The sequence below is a fragment of the Fusarium pseudograminearum genome, chromosome 4 (assembly GCF_000303195.2).
Source record: "Fusarium pseudograminearum CS3096 chromosome 4, whole genome shotgun sequence".
NCBI lineage: Eukaryota > Fungi > Ascomycota > Sordariomycetes > Hypocreales > Nectriaceae > Fusarium > Fusarium pseudograminearum.
The window spans coordinates 5749371-5776181 of NC_031954.1; the positions used below are offsets into that span (position 1 = coordinate 5749371).

General features: G+C 49.2%; 9 protein-coding genes across 9 annotated transcripts, besides 1 other annotated feature; 5 read left to right on the forward strand and 4 right to left on the reverse strand.

Annotated features, from left to right (window-relative positions):
- Positions 1–242: 242 nt before the first annotated feature.
- On the reverse strand, positions 243–2104 carry FPSE_04295 (uncharacterized protein; the record flags this gene model as incomplete). The annotated part of the gene is made up of 2 exons (XM_009257413.1): positions 243–1149; positions 1200–2104. The coding sequence occupies 2 exons, from the start codon at positions 2102–2104 to the stop codon at positions 243–245; spliced, it is 1812 nt and encodes a 603-aa protein (XP_009255688.1).
- A 3917-nt stretch (positions 2105–6021) lies between these two features.
- Positions 6022–6567, forward strand: FPSE_04294 (uncharacterized protein; the record flags this gene model as incomplete). The annotated part of the gene is made up of 5 exons (XM_009257412.1): positions 6022–6140; positions 6198–6262; positions 6313–6373; positions 6426–6488; positions 6540–6567. 5 exons carry the CDS (start codon positions 6022–6024, stop codon positions 6565–6567), a joined length of 336 nt encoding a protein of 111 aa, XP_009255687.1.
- A 1322-nt stretch (positions 6568–7889) lies between these two features.
- On the forward strand, positions 7890–11183 carry FPSE_04293 (uncharacterized protein; the record flags this gene model as incomplete). Its single annotated transcript, XM_009257411.1, has 3 exons — positions 7890–7895; positions 8041–10410; positions 10458–11183. The coding sequence occupies 3 exons, from the start codon at positions 7890–7892 to the stop codon at positions 11181–11183; spliced, it is 3102 nt and encodes a 1033-aa protein (XP_009255686.1).
- Positions 11184–11578: 395 nt separating this feature from the next.
- On the forward strand, positions 11579–13184 carry FPSE_04292 (uncharacterized protein; the record flags this gene model as incomplete). Its single annotated transcript, XM_009257410.1, has 4 exons — positions 11579–11605; positions 12033–12497; positions 12551–12816; positions 12902–13184. The coding sequence occupies 4 exons, from the start codon at positions 11579–11581 to the stop codon at positions 13182–13184; spliced, it is 1041 nt and encodes a 346-aa protein (XP_009255685.1).
- Positions 13185–14073: 889 nt separating this feature from the next.
- Positions 14074–14097: a microsatellite.
- A 436-nt stretch (positions 14098–14533) lies between these two features.
- Positions 14534–16998, forward strand: FPSE_04291 (uncharacterized protein; the record flags this gene model as incomplete). Its single annotated transcript, XM_009257409.1, has 3 exons — positions 14534–14631; positions 14684–14814; positions 14876–16998. The coding sequence occupies 3 exons, from the start codon at positions 14534–14536 to the stop codon at positions 16996–16998; spliced, it is 2352 nt and encodes a 783-aa protein (XP_009255684.1).
- An 820-nt stretch (positions 16999–17818) lies between these two features.
- Positions 17819–20218, reverse strand: FPSE_04290 (uncharacterized protein; the record flags this gene model as incomplete). Its single annotated transcript, XM_009257408.1, has 5 exons — positions 17819–19471; positions 19525–19889; positions 19936–20023; positions 20085–20143; positions 20185–20218. 5 exons carry the CDS (start codon positions 20216–20218, stop codon positions 17819–17821), a joined length of 2199 nt encoding a protein of 732 aa, XP_009255683.1.
- An 890-nt stretch (positions 20219–21108) lies between these two features.
- FPSE_04289 (uncharacterized protein) lies at positions 21109–21873 on the reverse strand (the record flags this gene model as incomplete). The annotated part of the gene is made up of 1 exon (XM_009257407.1): positions 21109–21873. The coding sequence occupies one exon, from the start codon at positions 21871–21873 to the stop codon at positions 21109–21111; it is 765 nt and encodes a 254-aa protein (XP_009255682.1).
- An 862-nt stretch (positions 21874–22735) lies between these two features.
- FPSE_04288 (uncharacterized protein) lies at positions 22736–24205 on the forward strand (the record flags this gene model as incomplete). The annotated part of the gene is made up of 5 exons (XM_009257406.1): positions 22736–22807; positions 22858–23286; positions 23341–23493; positions 23549–24104; positions 24156–24205. The coding sequence occupies 5 exons, from the start codon at positions 22736–22738 to the stop codon at positions 24203–24205; spliced, it is 1260 nt and encodes a 419-aa protein (XP_009255681.1).
- A 229-nt stretch (positions 24206–24434) lies between these two features.
- Positions 24435–26126, reverse strand: FPSE_04287 (uncharacterized protein; the record flags this gene model as incomplete). Its single annotated transcript, XM_009257405.1, has 2 exons — positions 24435–25732; positions 25787–26126. The coding sequence occupies 2 exons, from the start codon at positions 26124–26126 to the stop codon at positions 24435–24437; spliced, it is 1638 nt and encodes a 545-aa protein (XP_009255680.1).
- Positions 26127–26811: the final 685 nt, after the last annotated feature.

The following is a 26811-nucleotide window of genomic DNA, read 5'->3' on the forward strand; positions in this document are numbered from 1 at the left end:
TCGGGGAGATATGTAAATAGTTATTAAGGCGCAGGGCTCTAGGGTTAGAGTAAAGCTATATAGAACTAGAGACACAAAAACGAATTCGAACCAAGCCAAGGTATCAAAGAATGCAGGACTATCAAAACAAAAAACGGTATGTGAAATCCATACAGGTATCTCTTTCGCCAAGGAAAACGGACCAGTCCATCTATGAAAACCATCCCGTAACTTTTCTCGGCCGTTAGTCATACGTAACCCACTCATTTAGAGCTTTCGCCCTTCTCGTGCTTCAAGCCAGGGACCATCGATTTGACCGCATCTTTGACCTTGTGCGGGTCTTCCAAAGCTTCGTAGGCTGCCTCTCGCTTACTCTTGTGTCCCTGCTGCCAAGACGTCTCGCGATCATCCAATTCACTCTCTGCGGAGCTGATACTGCTCTGGCTCCTGTTGAGAACCATATTGACCAGTCTGCCCTCGTTCTTCTTGACATTGCGCTGGTTCTCCTTCATATCCTGCAGCTCTTGATCTTCCCAGTGCATCGTTACAATGCCCATTCCTGGGAAGTTGTTCTCAAGGAAGTCCTTCAAGTAAGGTAGTGTCGACTTATCGGGTCGATACGTCCCGGAGTCGTTGTCAATGACCAATTGATAGTAAGAAGGGTCGTGCGGAGGTTGTTCATTAGGCGGGCCGCCAGGAATGTCTTGCGATGGGTGCGTTTTTGTGTGAGGGTTCGGCTCATCTGAAGCGATAGGGCGGTTGAGTCGTCGAACAAAGAATTCGCCAGAGCAGGCAATATACGTCTCCACGTCAGAATGCATGGTGTGCTTGCTCAACATGTCTATACCGAATTCTTTTCCGGTCTCTGTGAATCTGAACATGCCGTCCAAAGTTAGAACATAAGTAAAGATACGGCCCCCTTCGTCAAAGTGAACCAGCTTTAGGAACTGTTCCGCAGCCTCAGGTGTGCACGCATCAAAGCGTCCATATTCAGTCGATGCGTTGAAGTTATAGATACGGCGATGCTGGCCATGCAGCGCCTTGTTCAGGATCGTGCCGCGCAAACCTGCCGAAGAATAGATTGATGCGATGATAGGTCTGAATTCGACAAAGCGGTGGTACAGCTTGGGTGGCACCGGGCCTTGGAGCTGCATTTCATTCGCTTGGAAACTAAGACCGTGTAAGTATATTCCATTTTCAAGATTGCGCGAACCACATACTCATATTTTTGAGTCTTACTCTTCTTGTTTCCAGTCTGGGCAGCCTGTTCATCCTGATCTGTGTGGGCGTCGTCGTCGGAATTAGTGTTGACCTTGACGCCGGCGAGTCGACCGATCAAGGGACTGAAGTGCTTGACCCATGTTGTTGGACCGACGGTATGCATTTGTGCATAAGGCGGAGCTGAGGGTCCCAGAAGTTCCATGCTCACGCGGAGGAGAGGAGTCATGTGCATATTGTGGTTGACAACACTAGTGACAGCCTTGGTCAAATAAGCCCGCTTGCTCATAACTCGCTTCTTGGCTTCATAGACACGACCTGGGGGAGGAATTCCTTGCCAGTCCTGCGATATACTTGGTACTTTGATCGTAACATTGCCCAGTCTATCGTCATGGTCTGGAAAGTCTTCGTCATACAGTCGGCACTTGAGGGTAAAGCCCGTGGGTGGCACATTGGCAACTACCCATTCGTCATCCCACTGTGGCTCAGTGGTTTTCTGGATAGTCCTTGTCCTGTATGTTAGATCGGGGTCCTCCTTATGGCGCTTTGGCTGGGTGCCTTTCAAAGTCGCATGGAGAAAAGGGTCAGAAGAGATGGTGACAAAGTCGGCTGGAGCAAGATTCGAAGCGCCGTGGAAGATGAATCGAACCGTGTAGCCTTGAGGCGCATCGGGAAGCGGAGTTGGGTCGAAGCCTCCGGGAGGTCCTTTTGTAATTTGGTGTACGCGATCTTTGAGTCCGGTTCCAATCTTGTTAGGACGCTTTATCGCATGGTGTCCATGAGGAGCATCGTTTCCGTTTGTACCATTTTTCTGTTCTGGTGATACTCCGTTGCTGTTTTTTGTTGCTGTCGAGCCATTCTGGCCGTTGGCCTGACCGTTACCGTTGGCGCTGATTGGAGCGCTCATCTTCTGGACCCTGGATCTTGTTGAGAAATTCGACAATGGAGTTTGGACTTGCGATCGATCGGTTTGCGCAGCAGGGGTTTGACTTGTACAGCACAATGATAAGAAAGAAGATAGTCCTCACATCCGAGGTAATTGAGTGATATTAATGTACCCTTGACGGGAGAAAAAGAAAGGGAAAGAGGGTTACTTTTGACAACTGGAAGATAGCAAGAGGCTTGCTCGTAAAGGTTCTCGAGGCACGCGTGGTGTGCACGTCAACAAGTTAAAGTGGTGTGTAAGTAAGCGCCGTCGCAACCGAAACTCTGATAAAATGATCGGAATCGACTTATGTATTAGGCCTGGCCTGGAACTGTTCGATCTGGGTACCTAGGTTGCTTAATTTTATCCTACTGCAGCTAGTCCTTTTGGCAGTTGGGGGCTTATATTTCAACACCATGGCTAATCTCGCGACGATGCACACCACACCTTGGTAGTCAGACGTGGTCTTGGTCTACCCACAATCACCAAGAGAAAAAGCTCTTGGCAACAAAAAGCGTCGCAAGCTCTTTGAGTCAAGTTATTAAAGTATTGATATTCCTTCTGATTTCTGACGTCACTCCCGCGCTTCTCGCAGGGAAGTACTGGGAGGCTCCTACGGATATGGCGGCATTTGCTGTGCCAAGGGCTGGGCTTTAGCGGCTATGAGTGCCGTTCGGCTGTGAAACGCCTTATGAGCGTCCACTTTTTAGGGGGGGACCCTGATCACTTGTTTCGGTGGCTTCGGCAAGCGGCATTGCAAACTTGAATTCTTCTTGGGCGGGATACTTTTAATGATCGACATCTCATTGACAAGTTTCATGTTACATAGGTAGGTATTCTTTATATTTTATCGTAATAACCTTAGGTAGATAGTCTACGCATGAGATACATCCACATCACTCACTTCCAAGCATTTCCAAGCACTTGGCGTAGGTTTGTTACCCTAACAACTCAATATCCCAAGACTGCCTTGCATGGTTATCTCGGACCTTGTAACGAAGCTCGGGGTAATAACGACGTTATTAACAAGTCATTCATTCGTGCAAGTGCGACTCGTATAAACTTTGCCTAGCGATTTATACGTCTTGTCAAATCATTTGACAAGATGCACGAGTTTTCAACTATCATCCGTTAGACCCAGTCTTCGGATGTCAAGTTATTAACTTTATTTTTACGAGAAGAGAAAACAGCCCAATCTGGGTAATTAAGTTGTCAATTTTCAACGTCTGATTTACGGGCCCGCCAATAAGAATAACCTTATCCGTTCCTTTAATAAATACCCGGCTGTACTCTCAATCACTAGCCATCATGTGATTCACCATGCTATTGCAGTTTTAAATTCAGGAAGACACCAACCAGCCTGTTGCACATGTTTATCGACAGAATGCCTTGCTCAAATATCGAAACCTTGGTAAACACTCGGGGTACAGAGCAGCTTGATGTCAATTGCTGATCTCAATAAAAAGCTGAGCTGGGTGTCTATTGTGGCTATGGTGAACTCCATCCTAACTTACTGAGACCCTGGCGATCTGTGGTTGCAGGAATGACTTACTTCAGCTGTTCATGTTCAACTGTTGAGCCCCCTCAAACTGTCGAAAGGATCTAAGCTACTGGTGGTGCCATCATCATCTTGAGGACCTTGACAGCGACTTCAATTCAATCTCGGAATTATTATCAACACAATTCTTATTAAGCTGCCACGTTGAAGTACGCCAGCTAGGTATACCCAACAACTCCAGTTCTACAACGTCTAGCAAGCTCCAAATAGTCTGTCAAGATTTACTAAATCACTAGAACAAGATAGATGTGTTCAGCGATACAATGGTACAGATAGAAGTAAGCACTTACTGCTGTTGACTTTAACTTCATTAGCGGCATTTAAACCAGGCCTCCTGAACTCCCAATAGTATCCTCGTATGTCAATATCAGGACAGACCAGCAGCGAAAGCACAGCACTTTCTTCCCCTCTGATTCACGAATATCATTATTTACAGTTTGTTGTTCCATCATACAAAAGCTTCAGTCTGTCATGCAGGTGGAGCGCCAGATGTCCATCTTGAATTACAGTGGCTTCATCCACTCTCATAACCGTTGCATCTACCAGGAAAAAACAAGCATCTATATAATTCTGCCGCTTTCTATTCTTCTCGGAGGGTGAGGCTATAAGCCATTCCCCTGTATCTCATTGCTTTACTTGTCCAATCTTTTTGAAGGGCCCTCAAACTACGAGCAGATGAATATGGCGATACAGTCATGGCTTTAGACGAAAGGACTTCGTGTTGATCTCCCAAAAACCAGTCAAGTCATTTCGAGGCTTTTGCTTAGTCTTCTTCGAAAAATAACAAGAACTTAGCTTGAGCATCCAGTAGTTGCAAAATCCGCACGTAGATATCGACAATTCGAAGATTTTACACCTATCGCAGGATGAACTCTTACACGCAACACCAACTCCAACTCATTGTCCCTGATTCGTATTCGACTGAAAAGTCGCAACGGGGCTTGCAATCCATATCAGACTTAGTAAACAATAAAAAATGACTTGAGCCCAAGACGTAGGATTGGATAATATGATATCACGACAAGTATGCCTACCCTAGACACAAATGATGTTGACTGATATCTTAATAACACCACTTTTCCTTGCTGTTGAATCTGCCGATGTTGCAAGTGATCAGCGAACTTGGAAATTGAGGAGAAGCTATCACTTTGTGTTCGTAATAGTCGAGGTCTTCCCATGACGCTTGTCTAATAGGTGGGCCTGTATTCAAACATGCCCCAACCACAACATCTCTGTTCAACTCTTTAGTTAAAGAACTGAGAAGTTTTAACTCGCTTTTAAGATTACAAGTAACCGTATTCAGTGTAACAGCGTCTGACCGAGTTTTCAAGAGTCCCGAGTTATACAGGACCTGGCCGATGAAACCAGGACTGACAGCTTAACCCGCCAAAGTAGGGGCGATGGCTTAACTGGTGCTTTGTGACATTCAAGACACCGCCTCCTTCCATCTCGCTTGGCCTTGCCTTGTCAAGTAGAAGTGAATTACTGTTCAACGTTGGCCCATCATCCTTAGGAGCAAGTCTCTGGACTGACAGTCACCTGTGTCGCTTGAGGCGGATAACGATGCCAAGGTGCTTCCACAGGACGGTACCTGACCTATCGGGCAAGTGAAGCGTTGGTACTATGTACATTTAGTGCGAGGTACAAAAGCCATCCCCCTCAAATCGATTTGTTACAATGGATAGGTACCTACCTAGGTAGGTACCTAGGTAAGCAATCACAACATTGGAGTGAGGTATTTTGCGACATATATCTAGGTAAGATTAAGCCTGACACTGACGTGCTTTCCACGTGTTCCCCTTGTACAGTATGTATGTCTTGGTTGTGGTATTGGAAACGGTGACGATGAATGTAGGAGGTCGAGGTCGGTATCTTTCACTGCGAGGTACCTCCGTAACTGCCCGGGATTCTGTGAGCTTCCAGGTCATCCCCAATAGTCGTCCCCAGTGGAGTCATGGGAGATTCTGATTGGCGATACTCGTCATTCCAGTTTGCCATTGCCCCTCCGTCGATCTGCTTGCCCCGCCATTTCGACCCTGAAATCCAATCGAAAGAGCTTAGCCGAAGTATGAAGCCATTGGATCATACCAACAGGGGGAGCTCAAGAAGAGACTTCCCATTGTTCTGGCACTGAATCACCGTCACTCACTGCATTGTACCTGCTCTGCCTTACCTACCTTGCTACCTTGCCTCGCACTTGTCGTATAAAGCTCCACGCTCGTCTCCTCTTCCGAAGATGCGGCCTTTCTCTCTTGCATCCATCCCTCGCGCTGCTCGCATCACCACTCGAATCAACCCGTTTTTTACTCAACCTCGCAGCTTCTCCTTTACACAAGCAACCATGGGCGTTGAAAAGACCATTATCAAGGAGGGTAACGGCCCTTCCCCTCAGAACGGCCAGAAGGTCAGCATGGAGTACACTGGCTGGCTCCAGAACGCGGACGGTACCAAGGGCAGCCAGTAAGCTCTCCTCCCTCTTCCTCGCTACTTACTACGACTGACATCCCCCCCCAAAAGGTTCGATAGCTCTGTCGGACGCGGCGACTTTGTTGTCAACATTGGCGTTGGCCAGGTCATCAAGGGTACGGTTCTCAATGAAATTAATCCCATCACAAGCTAATCTTTGGTGCAGGTTGGGACGAGGGTGTCACCCAGATGAAGCTTGGCGAGAAGGCTACTCTCGTCATCACCCCGTATGTACTCCCCTCGAGATTATGCATTCCGTCGTTAACAATTCTTCTGCAGTGACTTCGGCTATGGTGCTCGCGGCTTCCCCGGTGCCATCCCCGCCAACTCTACTCTCATCTTGTAAGTAACAAGTCTTGTTGCTAGATGGACTGATTCTGACTTTACAATTAGCGATGTTGAGCTTAAGAAGATCGGTTAAGCGTGCCCTTCGTCTCCCGTCATTTTTCGATCGATCTCGGATTATTTAGGCTCTGACGAGCCTGTTGTAAGCCAACGATGTGCACCAGAACCTTTCGAAGATCAACCCGGTGTTCTTCATACCCCTTCAGACATACATCACTTGGGTGCAATGCCAAACAGACATTGCTATCGTTACCTAGACGGCGAAATTAAAAAAGCATCGAAATCATTCAGAGTCCTATACTTCAGTGACATGTGCCTGGTGTTGCCGTGAATTTTAATCTAGCGTCTCCATTGGGGCTCACCAGACACGTTCGGGTGAGAGTGACGAGCAGAAATCTTGTGAGAAATACAGGAACTGAGCTGGGTAAAGCTCTGGCAGCTGTAACACCGCGTCGGCTTCAAATCTGCCCCGCGCGATTGACCCCGCTGTTGGATCTCATGATAGATTGGAAAACAGGGACCGACCTACCTACGTCCCATCAGTGTTTGCCTACCGTGGTATGAAGTTGGATCCGCGATAATACCTCTGTAAATGCATAATGATGGTGTCTTACCTTTATCTACGTCCATTTGAGTGTGCCAGCTCGAGTGGTGAACCTGTAACCAGGATAAATGGTAGCTAACTGCAAAGTACCGGATCCGAGTCACTGGAGTGGTACAATGGAAGCTCCAAGCACCGCCATGGAATTCTTCTATACTACTAAGGTACAGCCTACTGTGGGGCGGCTTATCCACCACTGAGTTGACGCTTTACGTGGGACACAAACTGGAATGCCTACTAGTAATTACTATCAACTTACTACCTATTAAACATAGTAACGGATACAAGGTTACAAGTCCACTATTTGGATGAATCGTGTATACTTAACAGCTCCGCCTCACTGATTGATTCCTCAGGCTTGCTTAATAAAGCTGCCCGAGACTGCTGACACCCATGGAAGGTGGGGCAAAACAGCTCTCGTCCAAGTTGCCTCATGCAACACTAAACCGACTCGAGCCATTACCTCATCAGCATTGGACGCTTGTCGCGCTCTCTGTTCCACCCAACTCCAAAGCCGAAACGTATTCCATTACAAACTTACATCTGACCATACATACACTTCTTTTACGACTACCACGATCTGCGACGAGTCTATCTTTCGCCCGCAGATAACGTTTCTACCATCCCACATTCCTCACCGTTACCTTGTCTTGTTCGGCGGGGTTGAGCTCTGTCTGGTGCTGGATCGCCTCGCAACGACCTGACGTAGTATTCCTAACATCACGATAAAATCGACGACGAACAAGCTGGGGAAGCGAAAGCTCTCCAACGGGGAGTCATCTACCCATAAACGCACAATGGCCGTAAGCAAACACCCCCAAGTGTTCCCCCTTCCTGTTGCCTATCGATCCTCTGATTACCAAAGCATGTGAAAGCTGGGCGTTATTTTGCGATATGTCTTCAGCACTAACTCAAGTGCATCCAAACAACTAACCGACTTATCAACAGGAACAAAAGCAACCAGAGGTCGACCTCGCAACCCGAATGCAGGTTGATGAATCTGTTATTGGAAATAACGAAATCGACGAATCCCTCTACAGCCGACAACTCTATGTTCTGGGCCACGAGGCTATGAAGCGCATGGGCGCTTCTAACGTGCTCATCGTTGGTCTCAAAGGTCTCGGTGTAGAAATCGCCAAGAACATTGCTCTGGCTGGTGTCAAGAGCCTTACCCTTTACGACCCGGCCCCAGTTCAGATCGCAGATCTCTCGTCTCAGTTCTTCCTCACCCCTGGCGATGTCGGAAAGCCCAGAGACGAGGTCACTGTCCCTCGCGTTGCTGAACTAAACGCTTATACTCCTGTCAAGCTTCACCAGTCGCCCGGTCTTGACGGCGATCTTTCACAGTTCGACAAGTACCAGGTTGTCGTTTTGACCAACGCACCTATCCACCAACAGAAGGCCATCGCCGACTACTGCCATAGCAAGGGTATTTATGTTGTCGTCGCCGATACTTTTGGACTCTTCGGCTCTGTCTTCTGTGATTTCGGCGAGAAGTTCACAGTCATCGACCCTACCGGCGAGACTCCCCTTAGCGGCATCGTTGCAGGTATCGACGAGGAGGGCATGGTGTCTGCCCTTGATGAAACTCGACATGGGTTGGAAGATGGCGACTATGTAACATTCTCCGAGGTTGAGGGAATGGAGGCGCTCAACGGAGCCGAGCCCCGAAAGATTACGGTCAAGGGACCTTACACCTTCTCGATCGGCGATGTGTCTGGGTTGGGCCAGTACAAGCGAGGTGGCATGTACCAGCAGGTCAAGATGCCCAAGGTTATTAACTTCAAGGACTTTACCGCATCGCTAAAGGAACCCGAATTCCTTATCTCCGACTTTGCCAAGTTTGATCGACCTCAACAGCTCCACCTTGGTTTCCAGGCGCTTCACGCTTTTCAACTTAACCACAAGCGACTTCCCAACCCCATGGATGAAGACGATGCTATTGTCGTCCTAGGTGCTGCTAAGAAGTTTGCCGAGCAGGAGGGTCTGGAGATTGAGCTGGATGAGAAGCTTTTGAAGGAGCTTAGCTACCAAGCTCAAGGTGACCTCAACCCTATGGCTGCCTACTTCGGTGGTCTTGTTGCGCAGGAGGTTCTCAAGGCAGTCTCTGGCAAGTTCCAGCCCATTGTCCAGTGGATGTACTTTGACTCTCTCGAGTCTCTGCCCACATCTACTAAGCGAAGTGCTGAGCTCTGCAAGCCAACTGGCAGCCGATATGATGGACAAATTGCCGTTTTCGGTACTGAATACCAGAACAAGATTGCGAACTTGAAGCAGTTCCTTGTTGGCGCTGGCGCCATTGGTTGCGAGATGCTGAAGAACTGGGCCATGATTGGTCTGGGAACGGGCCCTGAGGGCAAGATCTGGGTTACTGACATGGACTCTATCGAGAGAAGTAACCTGAACCGACAGTTCCTCTTCCGTGCCGACGATGTTGGTAAGATGAAGAGTGACCGTGCTGCTCTTGCCGTTCAGCGAATGAACCCCGATCTCGAAGGCCACATGATCACTCTGAAGGAGCGTGTTAGTGCCGACACTGAAAGTGTTTTCAACGAGGAATTCTGGCACAACCTGGATGGTGTCACCAACGCCCTCGACAACGTAGAGGCTCGAACTTACGTCGACCGTCGATGTGTCTTTTTCCAGAAGCCACTTCTTGAAAGTGGTACCCTCGGAACCAAGGGCAACACGCAAGTCGTTCTCCCTCACCTCACCGAGTCTTATTCTTCCTCTCAGGACCCCCCTGAGAAGGAGTTCCCTATGTGCACTATCCGAAGTTTCCCCAACAAGATTGACCATACTATCGCCTGGTCCAAGGAGTACATGTTTGAAAAGCTTTTCGTCAAGGCGCCTCAAACTGTCAACCTGTATCTGACTCAGCCCCAGTTCATCGAGAGCTCGCTGAAGCAGGGCGGTAACCATAAGGAGACCCTAGAGACCATTCGTAACTACCTTACGACCGAGAGGCCCCGAACCTTTGAGGATTGCATTGCCTGGGCTCGCCAACTGTTTGAGTCTGAGTTTTCCAACAAGATTCAGCAGCTCCTCTACAACTTTCCCAAGGACTCTGAGACATCTTCCGGCACCCCCTTCTGGTCTGGACCCAAGCGAGCCCCTGATGCACTCAAGTTCGACTCCAACAACCCCTCCCACTTTGGGTTCATTGTTGCCGCGGCCAACCTCCACGCTTTCAACTACAATATCAAGTCTCCAGGAACTGACAAGTCTATCTACCTGCGAGAATTGGAGAATGTCATTGTCCCTGACTTCACTCCGGATTCCAACGTGAAGATCCAGGCTGATGATAAGGAGCCTGTCGTAAGTACCCCTACCTTGATCAAGGATCCGCACTGACAGATACCCAGGAGGCGGAATCTAGCTTCGACGACAACGACGAGATTAAGAAGCTGGCTGACGGTCTGCCCTCGCCCAGCTCTCTGTCTGGATTCCAGCTTGTTCCTGTTGATTTCGAGAAGGACGATGACTCGAACCATCACATCGATTTCATCACCGCTTGCAGCAACTTGAGGGCCGAGAACTACAAGATCGAGCCAGCTGATAGACACAAGACCAAGTTTATTGCTGGCAAGATCATTCCCGCCATTGCCACAACCACTGCGCTGGTGACCGGCTTGGTTGTGTTGGAGCTGTACAAGATTATTGATGGCAAGGATGATCTTGAGCAGTACAAGAATGGTTTCATCAACCTGGCACTGCCCTTCTTTGGTTTCAGTGAGCCAATCGCCAGCCCCAAGATGGAATACCAAGGACCCGATGGCAAGGTTAAGCTGGATAGAATCTGGGACCGTTTCGAGATTGAGGATATTACTCTACAGGAGCTTTTGGATACCTTCAAGGCCAAGGGTCTTACCATCAGCATGCTAAGCTCTGGCGTCAGTCTTCTCTACGCATCGTTCTTCCCCCCTTCCAAGCTCAAGGAACGATATGCCCTCAAGCTGAGCCAGCTGGTTGAGACGATTTCCAAGAAGCCTATTCCGGCCCATCAGAAAGACGTGATCTTTGAAATTGTGGCCGAGGACCTGAACGAGGAGGACGTTGAGGTGCCTTACATCAAGGTCAGGGTTGCATAAGTGTGTCAATGGGTTTGTTATTCAGCTTAGATACATGTATATGAGATGTTAAAACGGCTCGAGTGCACATGAGCACACGACCGAAGGATGGACGAGATCCATAACCATAGATAAACCAAACTCATTTGAAGTATGCTTGACGGTCTCCGTGTTAATCGTGGTGGTCATACAAAAACACTCACAACGACCAATGAAGTCTCTGGATGGTGCCTCAGACCTGAAATGAACACAGAACCCGCTTGACCAAGCCTGTTGTCATGATCAAGAGAGGCTTATCAAGAAAATAGGCGTCGTTAACTAAGCAGCGTGCAGTAAAGCGGGGTACGATTATTACGCCACGATTATGGAATGCTTCCAAGCAGTCTTTAGCTCTGGGGCAGACATGACTGACAGCAATGGAAGCTCTATGGAACCCACAACAGGTAAGCCTAATACGTAGTTAAACTGGGATTGCATGGTTAGTAAACTCCGGAAGCTTGTGAGGGGCTGCTGAGGCAAGCCTGAGTGAGCAAGGCCAAGGGTCCCATCAGGGTGGTGATGCAGTTTGGCCACTTTTCTAGCTGTGTTTTGCAGATGGGGAATTGACTATAAAGGTGCTGATTGTCGCCGTCATTGAGGGTTTCGATTTGCTTTTAAGATATGTCAATACAAAGAATCAGCATCCGAGGATCACGAAACTTGAACAAGAGTTTACTCTTTAAACCACAGCAGCAATACTTTACTAGATCTCTCTCGTCACTCAAAACATCGTCTTTTAAACCTCTCTATATTCAACCCACATCTCAAACTAGAATGGTAAACACGACCGACAACCTGAATCGTCTTCTCGGCCTGCTGACACAGTTATAGGCAAGCAAAGTCACTGACTGGGTCAAGCCCGGAGACACGTCTGGTGAATTCAAGCGTCAGGTCAGTTCGTTTCGAGACTGGATCTCTCGCGATGCCAACGCAAAGTACCCTGCCGAGAAGGGTCGCTACCACCTCTATGTGAGCTACGCATGCCCATGGGCTTGCCGCACCCTCATCGCCCGTAAGCTCAAGGGTCTTGAGGATTTCATCTCGTACTCCGTCGTTCACTGGCACCTTGGTGAGGGCGGCTGGCGATTCGTGTCCAAGGACGAGGGCGTTCCTGGTGAGAATGTCGTGCCTGACCCCATCAAGGGCCATGAGAGCTTCACACACCTGAAGGATGTGTACTTTGAGAGTGAGAAGAACTACGATGGCAGATACACGGTGCCAGTCCTCTACGATATGAAGACAAACCGAATTGTGAGCAACGAGAGCAGCGAGATCCTCCGCATGCTGGGTACCGAGGTAAGTTGTTTCAGATGTACATCTTTCGAGTTATGATAACTGACTTGCCCCAGTTTGACGACCTTTTGGACGAGGAGCACAAGGCCATCCAACTGTACCCCGAGAACATGCAGAAGCAGATTGAGGAGGCGCATGAGTGGCAATACGGCGGGATCAACAACGGCGTGTACAAGTCTGGCTTTGCTACCACAAGCGAGGCTTACGAGCGCAACGTTGTGGCTCTCTTTGAGTCTCTAGACCGCGCCGAGAAGCATCTCTCTGAGCAAAAGGAGGGCCCTTACTGGTTCGGAAACCAGTTGACCGAAGTTGATATCAGACTGTGAGTTTCAGATCCACCCTGATCGGACCTGTTTCTGTTGCCAATTTCAAGAGTCTTTACTAACGGTTATCGCTAAAAACAAAAGTTTCGTCACAATCATCCGTTTCGATCCCGTCTATGTGCAGCACTTCAAGTGTAACATCCGTGACATTCGATCCGGCTACCCTGCCCTGAACCGCTGGATGCGCAACTTGTACTGGAACCACCCTGCGTTCAAGGATACCACGCAGTTTGAGCACATCAAGTGGCACTACACAAGGAGCCACACCCAAATTAACCCTCACTCGATCACACCTGTTGGGCCGCTGCCTCATATTCTACCTCTTGAGGAGGAGGTTCCCGCTGTTGCAGCTGCTCAAAAGAACTAGGAATGATATATAGTTGGACATGGTTTAAGAATGTAACATTTTGATTTGAAATATGTGTTTGAGGGTTTGTGTAACTGGGTACATATGAATTGAGTTTCCCTACGACGTGTGATATGGATGAAACCGAGGTGAGGCCCAATCTCTAACTGTAGTATCCCAAATTTTGTGGAGGCTTCAGCACGTTACAGCAGGTACAATATCGACTACTAAGTGGAGTCGAGTGAGTTCCAGAGAGAGGGGATGCCCATTCTCAGTGCGTGTAGGCAGTATCAGACAGTGCAATCACTTGCTATACTGCACCCCAATGTTCATCCACCATTCGTAACTTTCATTCCACAAACAACATGCCAATTTTCTTTCAGAACCAAAACATTTAGCTCTCAAGCCAATATTGCTAAGAAGGTGCTCTCAGAAGATTACTCTTCAATTATACCCCATCTTCGCTACTTTATACCCAACGAGGACCTGAATTGTCCTGTGCCAGCTGTTACGACGCTAAAAGCCCGCGCGCTAGGTAGTTCTGTCTGCCTGGACTCGCCCTCTCTCTCTCATCTCCTCCCTCTACTGTTCTGCCTGCTTTCGGTCTCCTCTTCGCAACAACGTCAAGCCACCGAAAACAACACTCGATACTTTCCAGCGTTACCGTTACACACTTTCCACGCTCCCCGTTAATAAACTGCCCGCCTTTTTCTGCAACGACAACGCAATCCAATCCCAATATTTACTGCCTATTCGAGACAAATCAAGACATTACGCGCCCCGCGAATCAATAATTACTGTACCCTACAGTCAACCCTCTCCCTCGCTGGAGCTTTGATTGGGCTTTCTGGCTCGAACAAAGCCCAGCTTGGCTTGGCCCGACTTGGCTCCACCTCTGGTTCGCCTTGCTCACCACCACCACCACCACCACCACAAGTCAATCCAAGTCTTAGGACGTCACCCTTCTCCGCCAAACTTGACCTGCTCTCTCGATTTCTACGCCTTCCTCCAAATATTTTGTTCTCCATCGCTATCGCCTAAATTTACCTCGCGACATTCAACCCCGTGGATTCTTTCACTTGACTCACCGACTCGTCAAATTGATCGTCCTATTCTCCGCACAACAACCACCCATTCTTCCGTTATCGCATATTATCTTCGCCACGTTGTCACTCTTGCTTGTCGATACCAATAAACAAAACTAAACTGCACATTAACTAGACAAAAGCTGTCGTCCTTCGACAAGATTCAATTCTTCAAACTCTACTTCACTTGCGACTTTCGAGTTCGTTTCAGGGACCTTTCCCACATCGTTTTTTTTTTGTAATAACGACTTCCCGGATGCGCTCATAGCGTTGCATTTCTTTACAATGGTTGTCCGATACGAAGCAGAGTATCTGCTATACTTGCGGGAGTCACCATTATGTACCAAACCTTCAAGTCTCCCTCCAGCTGAGGAGTGGATGGGGTGAGTAGAAATAATTCCTCGTTGTTGGAACAAATCTCCTGACCAATTTTAGACCCCCACCTGAACCAAATCGCACGCAGAACAAGGTCACCAACGATCGACCTCGATCCAACGACAGCCCTCTGCTTGAACAAGCTAATCGCCGTCCTGGTGTTGAAAGACATGTTTCAAGGAACAGTGCCAGTTTGTCTCCCTATGCTTGACCTCCAGATCCTCCGGTATACTGACCAGCTCAACCGTTTAGACCCTGAGGACCTTGTCTTCGCACCCCCTCGAACAGCTTTTGCCTCTGCGCGAGGCAAATCAGCCCTTGAGCCCGACAAAGTCGCTAAAGAGTCCGAGGCTCCTGGCCGTTTTGGCAACTTCCGAAGCCGCAACGGAGACCTAGACGTCGATCGATTCCGCGATGGTCGCAACAATAACGGTCTACGTCGTCGTGATGGCGAGAGCGAAACAGAGGGCTGGAGCACGGTGAAGCCTCGCAAGAGTTTTGGACATGAAGGTGCCGAGCGTTTTCACGGCCGTATGGGAGGCAACTTCCGAGACGAGAAGCGTCAGCCCAAAGATCGTGAGGACCGCGATGCTATTCGAGACCGCCCTGTACGAACTTTCGACGGTTTTGCCAGAGATTCAGAGGACAGCGAGGGACGGCCGCGCAACGGAATCAACAGAAACAAAGTCGAGCCTTGGTATAAGAACGAGTCTAATGTCGCTATCACGCCTGCTGCCGAAGCAACGACCACGACCCCCGATAAGCGTGAACGTATTGACCGCGCCAAGAGCTGGAGAGATCGCGAAGCTCTCGCCGATGCTGCTGATGATCGCAACAATAACAGCAACAATAATCGCACGAATGACAGACGCTGGGGGCGGGATCGTGATCAGCGAGTCGAGCGTGAGCCTGAATGGCTAGACGAACCTCTTGAGGAACTTCCCGAAGCCCATACTCAACAGGATTTCCAGAAGTGGATGGAGGAGATGAAAAAGCAGAGGGAGGAAAAGGATGGGATCTCTAGTAAGCCTGCGCACGTCGAACCGGCAGAGGCCATGATCGAAATGGAAAAGCCCCCTGTTCAATCTGCTCCCGCTGCTCCATCTGCGCCAGACAAGTTCTTCGAAGCTTATGGGGCAACTCTCGAAACACCACGTGCGGAAGAGAACAGGAACCCCGTCGCGGGGTCCAAGGCGACCGCTAAAGCATCGAGATTTACGTCCTTCTTTGCCCAGCCCCAGGAGGAAGTTCGAGGAAGGACAGAGCCCCCGACCCCTATGGCTGGACCTCCCATGCATAGTGGTATGCCCTTACCTATGCCTTTTCCTGGCGGTCCTGCTCCATCTGGCGGACCCGACGATGAGCGACAGGCCTTCCAGCAATTGCTTGCGAAGCTGCAGAAGCAGACCATGAGTGCTACACCCCCAGGCCCTTCGCCCTTCGCAGTCCCTCAGGGAACGCCACCAAATGTCGGCCGACCTAACATAATTACTTCACCGGATTCGCCTTTCCAGCAGTATGGACCCGATAGACGTATGGAAGGTCCTCTTGGTCGACCTCCGCCACACCACGTCCAAGAGATTCTTGCTCCTCGACCCCAGCAACAAGCTGCCCGTCCCGAACAGCTTCTCCAGGACCTCGTTGGCCAACGCCAGCGTGCTCCCAGCCAAGGCTCTGGCCGTCCCGATGCTGCTCGTAACAACAGTAACACCGAGTTCTTGATGAACCTCATGAGAGCACCCCAAGAGGCTCCACGCAACGACTTGTTGATGCGCATGGGTCCGCAGCAACAAAAGCCAGGGCATATGCCTCAGGAGCCTGATTTCCCCAGAGATGACCGTGGCCCCCAACGTCAAATGCGACCCCAGCCACCACCTGGCTTTCCTATGGAGGAACGATTTCACAACCCTCCCGACGCTGATTCTCGGCCGAATCAGCCCACGCAAATCTTGCAGCGTCCACCACCCCCTCCCGGTCTGGACCATCAGATGCCACCCAGCTGGATGCCCGCTGGTCAGATGCCTCCTCCTCAGCAACGAGGACCTATGATTCCTCCTCCAGGACTTCCTGGCGGTCCTGTAGGTCCTGTAGGCCCTGGACCTAACCGTAACATACATATGCCTCATATGTTCCCTCCCAGCTTCCCGCCCGGCGTGATGCCTCCCCCCGAAGCTCTGGGTGGTCCTCCACCCCGCAACATGCCCCCTCCTCCCCCTGGCTTCTTTGGCGGCCCGCCTCACGGATTTATCCCCCCTGGCCTTGGCGGCTTCAATGGACCCCCTGGACCGGACTTCCCTGGCAGTCCTTTCGAAGGACGTGGCATGCCTCCTACTGGCAACCCTGGCCGTGGCGCGGCCTTTGGCAGACATCAGTGATGTCCTGCACAAACAACATGCTCCAATACAACGGACTCAACAACCCTCGATTAAACAGCTGTACTGCTCATGTATGAAATCTATCAACTGCCTGCGCGAATCTTTGGAACTAAAGGCCTTCATTACAAGGCTTTTCCACACTACTGTATGAATATCTACCGAAACCCAACACACCGCATCTTGGAAGCAGGGTACGCCCTGTAAGCTAGTAACTTGTTTTTACTTGTGATTTTTTGGGAAGCACGGCGATGGGGCGGGAATCAAACGGATATAGGCATGAAGGCAAACTCGGTGAACATTAGGTAGTGAATTCATGGATTGGTTGATGGGCGATCCTTTTCGTTTTGATTCTGCTTGGTTTGATTATTACTGGTGATGAACTTGATGCTGCTCATGAAATTATGAGAATGGGCTGTCGTTTGCTACCGCAGAGTTGACATATCCAAAGACGAGAACAAAGAATACAAAAAATGTATATACTACAGGCTGGTGTTATTTATGTAAACGAACATCACCATCAGTTCAAGGTTTCAGACAGGCAATCTTTATGATATAGCAACTGATACGCAAAAGACTAGGCAAAACAAGGCCAAGTTCGGTCCAGGGATCGCAAAATTAAAAGTGTTTTGATTCCATGTTGGCCGAGTAGTGACTATGCCGAAGGGCCATCGCCCAAATGGCTTCCACTCGAGGCACTTCTTTCAGCTTTACGAAGACGTTCTCTATATATCTCTGACGAGCTGTCTGTATCGGTAGTTTGGAACCGCCGAATGCCCTTTGACGGCGGAGAAGATGAAGAGAGCCCCCCGTTCCAAGAACCCTACTTCTTCATACCGAGAAAGTTTCTCCTCTTCTTCTCTTTGTGAAGCTTGCCAGGTTCCTCATGGTTTGACTGGTTTGATGGAACACTTTGATGCGGGTTTGGTCGCGGCGCGCCGCCACCATGATTGTTGATCGACATGTTGGACATGGCAGCCGTTGGAGGTGCCATGCCAGGGGTGGGCCTCTGAGGCAGACCGCCGGGTCGATTCATGGGCCCAGGGTTCATTTGTTGTTGGGGTGGTGGTTGTTGTGATGGTGCTGGGCGAGGAGGAGGCGGACGTTCGAAGAGGTGACGAGGTGCATGTCGTTTGGGCCGCTCCAAGGGCAGGTCAAGTTGACGCTTATCGCGGCCGAGATCGCCCACTTGGCGAATAAATAGTTGAGGAGTTAGCATGTGGGAGGTAACCAAAACAATATCTCGGCTACGGGCCTCGCCGACTTCGTAACATGCTCGACTTTCGCTATAGGTAGCACCTCCAGCCATGAAAACAATCAACCGCTGTCGGTTCTCTGGGGGACGGCGACCAGATGAAGCCCAGTTTGGTCGGCCGGCTCGGAGAGAAGCACTCTGTGCCAGGTGAAGCTCCTCATTAGGGTCCAGCGGCGGCTTCACATAGGGGAAGGCTGTTTGGTCCAGGAGTCCTCTTGCCAAATGGTCCACCATGTGCTTCAAAGCTGGTTCGAAACGTGTTAATCCGTATTCCTCGTTCAGTTGTGTTGTCTTCGGGTCGATCGGGAATAGGGGCGCGGGAAGTTGGCGCACATCTTTTAGGCCATGTGTCATGCGTCCACCGAGCTGCTCGAGGTTTGCGACAACCTCAGCATCCGACTGAGGGAGACCCGCATGAGCGAGTAATCTCTTGATGTCTTCAGCAATGACACCGTCTCGATATAGTATAAAGAGAACGATGAGTCGTAGTCTGTCGGGAAGCGAAACGGCTTCGTCATCCAACAAAGGAACAACCATTTCGAGTACGTTTTTTGGTCTCTTAAAGTCCTCGTCAAGTCCGGACGCAAGAGTCTGCTCGATTGAAGAGATGTCCATGAGCTTGTGCTTCTGGAAAATATTCATGCATTCTTGCGCCATGGTCAAATGCAGCGAATAAGCCTCCTTCATCTCTTGAAACTGCGGCAAGCCAGCCAACATGTCCCTAATCGTGTTCAGATTGGTAGTATCGGCGTTTTCGTTGGTGAAGTGTGGGTTTTGTTGGAGGAACTTTTGGAAATCGCCCATAAGTTTATCAATCGTGTCCTTCATGTGTCTGTGTCGATTGTCCACCCAGATCTTGTCTTTGTCTGTCAGTTCCATATCCTTCTCTTGCGCCTCTGGGGTTCCTTCGTTCATAATCGTGCGATATGTGACTTTGTCGCCGTCCTTGATTGGAAGGAGGTCGTGCGCCATAGCTTGGTAGGAAAACTCGTGTACGAGGGGTGCCATCAAATCCATTGAGCGGTCTGTAATGATGAGTGTGGCCTGCGGTCGCTGTGAAGGTGGCGGAAAGTTGGTATCCCATTGCGCATACGCATCGAGCTCTTCTTGGACGAATCGAGCTAGATGCGAGCATAAAACGGATGCATCGTGGAGTGCACCTTGTGGCTTATAATATCGGACTTTGGGATACTCTCCGAGAGTGATACAAAGACCGGCAATCTGGTTTAGTATCAGTATAAAGGAATCGTACGGGGTGCACCATAATGTCCTACCTTTTGCGCCAAACCCTTCATATGGGTAGGGACAATAGCATTGCATGCTGGGTGGTAGAGCATTGGAAAGCTCCAGGGGTCGCGGAGGGTAACGAGATGCGATTCTCGTGGCAGAAAATCGACGAACATGGTTTGAAAGCCGGCGCGAAGCTGGCGAGCTCCGGGGAAATCGTCAATCTTGCGTCGTAGTGAGGGGTCAAGGAGGCCGGTCCAGACGAGGTAGAAACTACGGTAGCGTCGCATCTCGAAATCAGCGAGAAGGCATTCGACAGCGAAAGCCTCTGGCGATAGAATATAGATTGCGTCCATCTCAGGGTTCTGTTCGCGGCGGTTCTCGATTCGCTCGATAGCTGGGTAGGAGGAAGCTGGTCAGCACGAGATAGCTGTCTAGGGGGTGTTCGGAAGACTAACTGGCGATATTGTTGTTGAGGATGTCATCCTCCTTGACGACATTGTCAATGATCTTTTTGGAGTTCTCGTCGACAATCAAGCATTTCCACTATTGCATCAAAGACGTCAGTAAGAGCTGAGCCGTTACAGATTGGTGGGAGATAGCTTACATCGCCTTGAGTGATCTTCTTGATCTGGCCCAGGATGGCTGGAGGAGGCGCATTAGTAGCTGGATCTCTTCGAGAGGTTCCTGTCTAGTGTAGTTCATACCATCATGCTGCTCTTGGATGATGGACAGCCCCATGTTGTCTGGTATCGGCGGGCTGCCCTGTCACGTCACAACTTTGGGTATGAATAGCGAGTGCCAGAGGTAGAGAGCGAGGTCGAGTGAGTGAAGGCGGTAGAGAAACGACGTGGGCAGCCAGCCCAAGAGTGTTGTTGATTAAAGCGATAGAATGACGCGCAAGGGTATCAAGAGTTAAAGGAAGGATGTTGTAAAGTAATAAGTTAAGTGTAGGTTTCTGCTATACTAAGTTAGAGTAGAGTAATAAGTGGTTACTGCAGTACTAAGGTATCGAGAGAATCAAGGTTGGGCCCTCAGGAGTTGGCGGGGTCGCATGAAGAAGGTGGGTCTTGTAGTCCTGTCAAGCAGTACCTAGCGCCTGTCCTATCGCTGTGCCAGAAGCCTGGATCCCCTGTAACTGCTACAGAACAGGGGTAGGCAGATACTCACGGGCGTCTTCCATCCATTAGCAACTTTAATTGGAGCGGTGTAGTCACTGAACCAACTGCCTGCATGTACCTGCCTACAGTACCGTGATGAGCCTCAACTTGGATGAGGTCATGAAAGATGATCAAGTGTCACTTTAAATAGACTAGCGGATAGATTTGCTTTGAATTTCCCATCTTGTCTTGTTCCCGATCTTCGTTTCCGTATATGTTTTATATCGATCTATTAGCGTTATGCTTTGCTTAAGCTGAAACACTTGGTTCGAGCTCCGACTCAGTGATACATTGATAACTATCGTGTGAATTCAGTGTCACGTCCATCAAACTCTTGGGTTAAATCATGAATCATGTGAGATAGTTTACCGTCCTCTCAATGAGCCCAATCTTTTGTCCGACTGTAAGTCCTGGATATAGTGTGAGTCCTAAATAGGCACACCCATCAAATGCTGGTGACCTGGACAATCTTCATAACAGGTGCCTCGCAAAGTGTATCCTGTCTCCCTTCGATTTGTCCTGGTCCATCTTCTTTTTGTTGTTATTACGTGATACTTCATCACTGCCATCTCCTCTCAGATAGCTTTCGACGTCGACCCTCCCATAAATCTCGTGCTGTAGTCGCTCATGTCTTTGTCGCTCTTTGGCCCTGTGCCTCTTCAACTCCTTTTTGTTGATTGGGTAAGGCATGTGCTCTTTCTTTTTCTCTTGGGTTTTTGGTGTCGCGGCACCGATTCCGAGCTTGTTGTTCTTTTCTTTAACTTTGATAGGGTGTCGGATACCCTCGCGCTCTCTGCCCAGGCCTTCGTGTGCATCCATGTCCCAGCCTTGGGATGTGAGCGTTCGTACACCCATACGCGAGCGATCAAGCGCTGATGGGGGCATTGTGTGTCGCAATGATACTTGATGAGCGAGAGCTGCTTCATGTGGCTGTGTTGTAGATGAAACATCTAGTCCGCAATCTGGACATATTTGCGCAGCCTCTTTGGCCTCTTCCTCTGATGTTTTAGCATCTTTGTTCTCAGTATCAGATTTTAGAACAATGGTTGTATACAAATCACCGACAAGAGTGGCTGTTGACGTTGTTGCGGTCGAGAGACCAGCATCGGGATCGCGAGCTCGCACGAACTCGATCTGCTTGCGTTTAATTCCTGCGCCGAAAGGACGTTTGCGGTGTAGAGGGATGTCAAATTCCTCGTCAAATTCATCTTGCGTATTTCGCTGGTTTCGCTGCATGGTGTATCTGAGTCGAAGCGATGATGTGCTGTAGTACTTAGTTGAAGAAGGCAAGTTGCCTCAGAAAAGAGGCTGCCTAACCTGGAACTTTTTCGCACCTCAGGTTCTGGACGAAGCTTATTACCTATGCGTGACACGGCAACACTGCCTACAAATTAACTTTTCTGCCTAAATTATTCAATTACTCAGTACAATCGAACCTCAGTTCAGGATATGTTTATCTTTATATCCTCCGTTATATGGGCAGCGATTAATTTGTACAGAAAACGTATACCTGTGAATGCCTAAATTAGTAAGTGGTATGTAGGCAGGCAGGTCGAGCCAACCTGAAGAAGCACAATCTCAGAACTTCATATCATTCTTACTTCTCATTCTTACTCATAAAATGCGAAAATTGCATGCTTACTTGCAGACAGACCCCCGCTCAATAATTGTAAGTTGTATGATATTGATGTTGTGGGCTCTACAAACGTTCCATGCATTCTTTGTAAGGCAAGCCACACGATCTCATAAGCCAACTGCTTTGCATGAACCCGAGGAACCGAGCAAATGATATCGATTTTCAGTGAAGGTTATACCGAATAGCCTCTACATAAGCTGCATGTCGCTACGAAAAGAACCCTGCAACATGGGCTTCATGAGTTGTATGCATCCATTTCATTCTCGGGCTTAAGGTATTGTGCCACAGAAACGCGGAAACAACGAGGAGTTGCATCTCACTTATAATGACATGATGACTTGTACAAGGTTATAAATACAATGGCTTTCCCACATATATACTGCTCATATCAATCTAAGAAGATCAGGCAGTCCCTTATATACACTCATCAAGTTACCAATTCATCGTCTCAAAATCAACAACATGGCAGAGACGATGCCCAAATGTGAGGCAAATGGCCATCACAAAATCATTATCAACAAGGAAGCCCCCGATGTTTGTATCGAATGCCGTATTAGATAGCCACATGCACTCACAATCCACAGGTTCCTTTCTACACTCCAATTCAAGATCCACCAGCAGGAACACCGTACGACGTTCAGCCTGAAGGAAGCCTATTCTCCCCTCTGAAATTGAGGAACCTGACTCTTCACAATCGGATTTTTGTCTCCCCAATGTGTCAATATTCGGCAAAAGATGGTGTCATGACCCCGTGGCACAGACAACACCTGGGCAGCTTCGCAGCACGAGGTCCGGGCCTTATCGTTACAGAAGTCAACGCAGTCTCACCAGAGGGACGAATCAGTCCAGAGGATGCAGGCATCTACGATGACGGACAGCTTGGTCCTCTCCAGGATATTGTGGACTTTGTTCATAGCCAGGGCGCCAAGATTGCCATTCAGATGGGCCATGCTGGGAGAAAAGCGAGCACAGTCGTACCGTGGCTGGACCGCAAGAACACTGCTTTCAAAGAGGTAAATCTCCGTGCAACTTGTGCAAGAGGTCACGGCCGACACTGATAATATTAGGCCAACGGTTGGCCGGATGAGGTAGTTGCACCAAGTGCAATCCCTTACAGTCCAGAATCTGTCGTCCCCAAAGAGATGACCAAGGATGATATCTCCAAGTTCAAACAAGACTGGGTCGATGCTGTGAAGCGTGCCCTCAAAGTCGGCTTTGATGTAGGTAAACCCGTGTGAAAGCATTGGCTGATCGAATCGAGGTTAATTCTCCCAGGCGATCGAAGTCCATGCTGCTCATGGGTACCTGATCAACTCATTCCTCTCCCCAACCTCTAATCAGCGGACCGACGACTATGGGGGCTCCTTCGAAAACCGCATCCGTCTCCTCGTCGAGATTGTTCAACTGACCCGTGAGATCGTCCCTCAGGAGTATCCTGTTTTCGCCCGCATTCCTGGCACTGACTATCTTGACTTCGACCCTTCACTGCCTCAGTGGCATATTCAAGAAGCAGCACTTCTTGCAAAGATTCTTGCAGATAACGGTGTAGACCTACTTGACGTCACTGGCGGTGGCTTGGATAGTCGTCAGAAGATCAATTCTGGTCCTGGATATCAAGTTCCGTGGGCTGATGCCGTCAGGAAAGCTGTCGAGGGCACCGGGACCGTTGTAACTTCTGTGGGAATGATTACTTCCGGGAAGCAGGCTCAAGGCTACCTTGATGATGGCTCTGTAGATGCGGTCTTTGTTGGGCGCGGTTTTCTCAAGGATCCCAACCTGGTATGGCACTGGGCTGATGAGCTGGATATTGACATTCACGTTGCCGCTCAATGTAAGGTTCCAGTGCTTAACTTTCGAACACCGATACTGATGATGTCTCTAGACGGATGGGGTTTCGGGATCACTCGCACTCATAGGCCGAGTAAGCACTGAGAAGAAGCAGGCCTTTTGGCATCTTGCGATACTCGTCGAAGATCTCATGACGGGAATTATATAAATTCAAGAAAGCTAGGGTAGAGGGGAGCTGGTGATCAAAGTGCTTGATTTCTCACACAGAATGCCAAAATAGAACGTTGAATCTTTATAAGCCTGAAAGAATTAGACAAGTCTCATGCTATACCCCAATGCATCGTAATTCATGATGTATCCAGAGATCTCCTACTCAGGCAGGGTTGGCGCTCACTCGACGTGTTGCCCGTTTCTTCTGCTGGGTCCTGGCTTTCTGCAACATCTCTTCATCCATGCTCTGCCGCCATGAACAGTCGGAAACAAATTCGCATGTTCCGCATTTGAAAGCCTCTTCTATGTCGACGCCTTTGGCCTCGCGCTTGCCCTTCCACCACTCCATGTACTTGACGAGGTATGCCTCTAAGGCTTGTCGGGAAACAGGAAAGTCATGAAGGTCGATTTCGTGACCATCGCTGCGGTGAACATATTGGACTCGAAGCATATGGCCCATAGAGTGCTCGCCGTGAGGGAAGGTAAGGTCTATTTCTTGCTGAACAAGAGGGACCAGTTCCCGTAATGTTCGGTACTGAAGTAGATCGGGACCAGCCGAAGAAGAACTCTGGAAGCTGGAAGATGGGTGCTCTTGGGTGAAATCGGTCTCAGTCTCTGATGCATCCACAAAGATCTCGTCGTGTAAGCCGCCTATTTGTGCGATAAAGGTGTCTGAGAAGGCATCCTCTGGGTTGAGCCCGTATCGCCGGAAGACCTTGAAGAAATCCAATTTGCCAGCAGCCATATCGGACAAGAATCGATGGTACAGAAGCAATTGGATCTTTGCGGGTCGTATTTGGGCGGGTGAAACTGCAGAATAAGATCCACGCGTCTTGACATCTACAAGATAGATCTTGGGTCCCGAGTGGTCGGCACCACCATTTTTCGGTGGAAAGTAGTCGGCCAAAGAGGATTGCTGTTTGCCTCTCTTTGAGTTTGACTCTTGACTAGAGAGTTCTGCCTCGAATTCAGGGTTGGGATTCTCGTAGCTCACGCTATCGATGACTCCGTTGACGAGGTTCTCATCAACAATTCCCCATACTTCCAATTCGCGAGTAAGTCCAGTATCACGCAAGGTTCTCAGGCCTTGTACCAGATTCCATAACTTAAGGCCAAATGCGTCCTCTTTCGTCATGATATCGATCTTGACAGTGGTATGAACTTCGTCCTCGAGCTTTTTATGGATTTTGGAACCTTGCTTCATGGCCGTTGTCCTCGTCCTCCGGCCTCCGGGCAGTCGAGTGAGAGTATACCAGTATTGCAACTCACACCAGGCGCCAGAAGTGAGATCGGTCACGGTCAGCGGTTTCTTGGGATAAGATCTAAACCGTTGTAGAGGCGAACGGTCGTCTTCATACGAGGCGTCCCGATTGGTTTCAGATGCACGCCCTGCAGTGACAGTCGATTCTGATCGAGGTGATCGAGGTGATATGGAATTTAATTTGTTTAAGGCTTTGCTCACTAATCTCTTGGGTCAGTTAGTGTGATGCAACCTCACGATAGATCATCACGTACAATCTGGGTAGAGTACGTCCTCGATTGAAGAAGAAGCGGCAGGTGGCGTTGGCAGGCCAGAAGATACTTCACGTTGGTTAAACGCTTGCCCTCTATAAAGGTCGCTCGCCCGTCCTGTTTGAGCAGGGCCCAAGGTATAACTTGACGCATTCCCAGCTGTGAGGACATCATCTTGTTCGAGTAAATGATCGGTTCTTCCGGGTACAGCGTCTATAGCTGCCAATCTCGCATTGTTCTGACGGGCAATGTTGTTGTTATTTCCAGAGGCCAACTGTAACAGCAATTCCTCCTCTTCGACAGAGAAATCGTAGTCAAACTCATTATCGCTATCTAACGTCATCGCAGCAGTTCTCGTCGAGGCGATGAATCATTATTTTTCCAAAGGAAGAATGCGGTGGAGAAATGGCACTCTAGCTAGTAATTTAGCAGGGGCTTCAATGACGAGGGAGAGATTTTGGCGTCTTGGGATTTGGGGACGACACGCGATGGAGAACACGGGATCACGTGGGGCAATCAATCATTCACTGCCTATTTTTAGGCAACTGCATGAGAGAGTGAATAAGGGGACCTGGTAAAATATTTACATAGAATGACCAAATCATAGTTGTTAATAGAAACATTGTTGTTGAGTTGATTCATCCTTGAAGGAAGGACTCGGTATCTGAAACCCTGCGATCCCGAATACAATCTTATTCATCTCATTGTCTCGCCTGCAAGCAATAATGCCCGAATCCGGTCCTGGGCAGTTGATAGCTAACATAAATAAATACATGTATTATCTTTACCACAAAAATCAGCTCTTTTGCTTGATCACCTTGTTGCTGACTCTAATATCAAAGTCCTTTACCAGCTGAACTTTCTTGAAACCCGCTAAACGACAAGACTCTTGCACTGCCCTATCCTGAGTGGCTTGAGCGTTGCCTGCGACCCCTGGCCTGACCTGTAGGACTGTACTATCAACTCTAGGCTTCCGAATTATCAACAGAGGACAAGGCAGCAGCCACGTACAAAGCTTTCGCTCCTTC